This window comes from Salmo salar, chromosome 06, assembly GCF_965601325.2.
Source record: "Salmo salar chromosome 06, fSalSal1, whole genome shotgun sequence".
Classification (NCBI taxonomy): domain Eukaryota; kingdom Metazoa; phylum Chordata; class Actinopteri; order Salmoniformes; family Salmonidae; genus Salmo; species Salmo salar.
This window is the reverse complement of record NC_138296.1, coordinates 97501-102076: the sequence shown is the minus strand read 5'-3', so window position 1 is coordinate 102076 and position 4576 is coordinate 97501. Positions and strand designations below refer to the sequence as shown.

At 53.2% G+C, this 4576-nt stretch overlaps 1 protein-coding gene across 1 annotated transcript in view; it reads left to right on the top strand.

Annotated features, from left to right (window-relative positions):
* Positions 1–936: 936 nt before the first annotated feature.
* Positions 937–4576, top strand: part of rnf216 (ring finger protein 216) — a 50290-nt gene continuing 46650 nt past the window's right edge. Inside the window, exons 1-3 of the mRNA XM_082976188.1 lie at positions 937–1347; positions 1913–1989; positions 2484–2589. Of these exons, the coding sequence (XP_082832314.1) occupies positions 937–1347; positions 1913–1989; positions 2484–2589 (594 nt within the window). The remainder of the gene's footprint in view (positions 1348–1912; positions 1990–2483; positions 2590–4576) is intronic.

The window sequence follows — 4576 nt, the reverse complement described above, 5'->3', positions numbered from 1 at the left end:
CCCCGTCCACCTCACAGTACAGAGACCCCTCCGCCCCATCCACCTCACAGTACAGAGACAGAGACCCCTCCGCCCCATCCACCTCACAGTACAGAGACCCCTCCGCCCCATCCACCTCACAGTACAGAGACACCTCCGCCCCATCCACCTCACAGTACAGAGACAGAGACACCTCCGCCCCGTCCACCTCACAGTACAGAGACAGAGACACCTCCGCCTCATCCACCTCACAGTACAGAGACAGAGACACCTCCGCCCCATCCACCTCACAGTACAGAGACACCTCCGCCCCATCCACCTCACAGTACAGAGACACCTCCGCCCCATCCACCTCACAGTACAGAGACACCTCCGCCCCATCCACCTCACAGTACAGAGACACCTCCGCCCCATCCACCTCACAGTACAGAGACACCTCCGCCCCATCCACCTCACAGTACAGAGACACCTCCGCCCCATCCACCTCACAGTACAGAGACACCTCCGCCCCATCCACCTCACAGTACAGAGACACCTCCGCCCCGATCCACCTCACAGGACAGAGACAGAGACACCTCCGCCCCGTCCACCTCACAGGACAGAGACAGAGACACCTCCGCCCCGTCCACCTCACAGTACAGAGACAGAGACACCTCCGCCCCGTCCACCTCACAGTACAGAGACACCGCCGCCCCGTCCACCTCACAGTACAGAGACAGAGACACCTCCGCCCCGTCCACCTCAACCTCAACCCAGACCAGACCCCAACCCGTCACCAGGCCTGTCCTGCAGGAGGTCAAGTTAGTTTTGCTCCCTTACATCCAGCCCCCTGCACCTCCTCAGCCCCATGCCCAGCCCCGATCCCCCTTACAGCAGCTCCACCCTGGACCACTCAACCAGCCTCAGCCCCGGCCGCCCCCGGATCCCCAGGCTCTCCTCCTGACCCGCGCTTTCCAGATGCAACAACCCAGAACCCTTCGTCCCCAACTTGTTCCCCAGGTCGCTCCCCAACGGTGGCCTGGGGGCCCCTGCGGCGTCCCGGTCCCGGCCCCCGCCGTGCTGGTAGCATCGGCCCCCGAGCGTCTGGGCCCCGCGGAGACAGGACATCGCATCACCCTGGGCAACCAGACTCTCGGGGGCCTCAACCCCCAGCCAGGAGCCCCGCTGCTGTCCCTTGGTCCTCAGGTGGTAGTTACTGAACCTCCCCTCGCCGTCCCAGCTCTCGCTGTTCCCCTAAACCCTAACCCCGTAGCCCCTGTCGTCCCCAGGGCAGCGGAGGAGAGGGCAGGTCCCTCAGTTCAACAGGAAATCCAGGGACCAGAGAGACCTCAGCTGCAGCCCCACGTCAGAGTACTGGTCAGAGGAGTGGTGAGCAGTACCAGACACAACACAACCACTTCTCTATTGATAGTTACCCTCACTTCTAATGAATAGTTACATCTAGTATGTCTATAACCTCTCCTCTGTTCTCTCCTCTCCTCTGTTCTCTCCTCTCCTCTGTTCTCTCCTCTCCTCTGTTCTCTCCTCTCCTCTGTTCTCTCCTCTCCTCTGTTCTCCTCTGTTCTCCCCACTCCTCTCCTCTGTTCTCCTCTGTTCTCCTCTCCTCTCCTCTGTTCTCTGTTCTCCTCTGTTCTCCTCTGTTCTCCTCTGTTCTCCTCTGTTCTCCTCTGTTCTCCTCTGTTCTCCTCTGTTCTCCTCTGTTCTCCTCTCCTCTCCTCTCCTCTCCTCTGTTCTCTCCTCTCCTCTGTTCTCCTCTGTTCTCCTCTGTTCTCCTCTGTTCTCCTCTGTTCTCCTCTGTTCTCCTCTCCTCTCCTCTCCTCTCCCTCTCCTCTCCTCTCCTCTCCTCTCCTCTCCTCTCCTCTCCTCTCCTCTCCTCTCCTCTCCTCTCCTCTCCTCTCCTCTCCTCTGTTCTCTCCTCTCCTCTCCTCTCTAGTTGGATCTGTTTCCTGATGTCCAGGAGAACTATGTAGCAGAACTCATCCAGACCAATGACCTGAAAGACCTCAATGTGTAAGAACTACAACTATCTCCATGACTACCAATGACCTGAAAGAACTACAATTGACCTGAAAGAACTACAACTATCTCCATGACTACCACTGACCTGAAAGACCTCAATGTGTTAGAACTACAACTATCTCCATGACTACCACTGACCTGAGATCTCAATGTGTTAGAACTACAACTATCTCCATGACTACCGCTGACCTGAAAGAACTACAACTATCTCCATGACTACCACTGACCCGAAAGAACTACAACTATCTCCATGACTACCGCTGACCATCTCTTACAAGCAGTGAGTTAGCTGACTGTGACGTAGCTTTGGGTAAGAGTGTCTGCTAAATGACTAAAATATAAAAATCCTGCTATTTACTATTCTCTCGTGTGTGTGTGTGTGTGTGTGTGTGTGTGTGTGTGTGTGTGTGTGTGTGTGTGTGTGTGTGTGTGTGTGTGTGTGTGTGTGTGTGTGTGTGTGTGTGTGTGTGTGTGTGTGTGTCCAGTATCTGTAACATGTTGCTGGAGAACCCAGCCTTCCCTCGGAGAGAGAGTTCTGCCTCCGCAGCTCACAGCAGCATGCTACTGGAACCCTGCGACGACAACTCACAGGTAGGGACGGGCCTCGACGACAACTCACAGGTAGGGACGGGCCTCGACGACAACTCACAGGTAGGGATGGGCCTCGACGACAACTCACAGGTAGGGATGGGCCTCGATGACAACTCACAGGTAGGGATGGGCCTCGATGACAACTCACAGGTAGGGACGGGCCTCGATGACAACTCACAGGTAGGGATGGGCCTCGACGACAACTCACAGGTAGGGATGGGCCTCGACGACAACTCACAGGTAGGGATGGGCCTCGATGACAACTCACAGGTAGGGACGGGCCTCGATGACAACTCACAGGTAGGGATGGGCCTCGACGACAACTCACAGGTAGGGACGGGCCTCGATGACAACTCACAGGGGATGGCTAGGGATGGGGCCTCGGTTATTCAATATCCCAACAGACATTTAATATTACAATACTTTGTGAGTATTCATATTGGTAGTTACAGTCTTGTCCCATCGCTGCTACTCCCGTACGGACTCGGGAGAGGCGAAGGTCGAGAGCCGTGCGTCCTTCCCGAAACACAACCCCAACTAAAGGACGCGATGCTCGCTCAAACCCGGAAGGTGAACAGGAAACAGGAAGCCTGGCGACCACGTCAGCGTGCATTGCGCCCTGTCCGCCACAGGAGTCGCTAGAGAACATCCCTTCTTGCCAAACCCTCCCCTCAGCCGGACGACGCTGGGCCAATTGTGCCCCGTGTGTCTCCCGGTCGCGGCCCGGCTGCGACAGAGCCTGGACTGGAACCAGGATCTGTAGTAACATAGCTAGCGCTGCGAGGCAGTGTCTTAGACCACTGAGACAGAGCCTGGACTAGAACCAGGCAGTGTCTTCGACCACTGGGACACTTTGGGAGGCTATGAGTATTAATTTTTGTAGAACAAATTATAGGCCAATTTTAGCAATGAAAAGTCTTTTTATAAATGTAATTAAAATACCAATATAACATTGTTACATACAGTGAAATATCCCATGACATTTCAAATCTAAATTCAATAGAAGGCTAAACCTTTTGAATGTAGTTTTTAAATAAGGTGCGCCCCATTTTATTAAACTGGCCTGTAGCTTGTTGTTTCTGTTGGCCGATCAGCAGAACTACAGTGGAGGGACATGGAATAACATTAGGGAAGTAAGAGTTATCTGAATGGGGTTGTAAGCTACAATGGAACAACCAACAGGGAGGCTGTTTTATCTGAATGGGGTTGGAGGCTACAATGGAACAACCAACAGGGAGGCTGTTTTATCTGAATGGGGTTGTAGGCTACAAGAAGCAACCAACAGAGAGGCTGTTTTATCTGAATGGGGTTGTAGGCTACAAGGAACAACCAACAGGGAGGCTGTTTTATCTGAATGGGGTTGTAGGCTACAAGAAGCAACCAACAGGGAGGCTGTTTTATCTGAATGGGGTTGTAGGCTACAAGGAACAACCAACAGGGAGGCTGTTTTATCTGAATGGGGTTGTAGGCTACAAGAAGCAACCAACAGGGAGGCTGTTTTATCTGAATGGGGTTGGAGGCTACAACGGAACAACAAACAGGGAGGCTGTTTTATCTGAATGGGGTTGTAGGCTACAAGGAACAACCAACAGAGAAGCTGTTTTATCTGAATGGGGTTGGAGGCTACAAGGAACAACCAACAGAGAAGCTGTTTTATCTGAATGGGGTTGTAGGCTACAAGGAACAACCAACAAGGAGGCTGTTTTATCTGAATGGGGTTGTAGGCTACAAGGAACAACCAACAGAGAAGCTGTTTTATCTGAATGGGGTTGGAGGCTACAAGGAACAACCAACAGAGAAGCTGTTTTATCTGAATGGGGTTGTAGGCTACAACGGAACAACCTGTGTTAGTCCTGTTTCTCTCTGTGTTAGCCCTGTTTCTCTCTGTGTTAGCCCTGTTTCTCTCTGTGTTAGTCCTGTTTCTCTCTGTGTTAGCCCTGTCTCTCTGTGTTAGCCCTGTCTCTCTGTGTTAGCCCTGTCTCTCTGT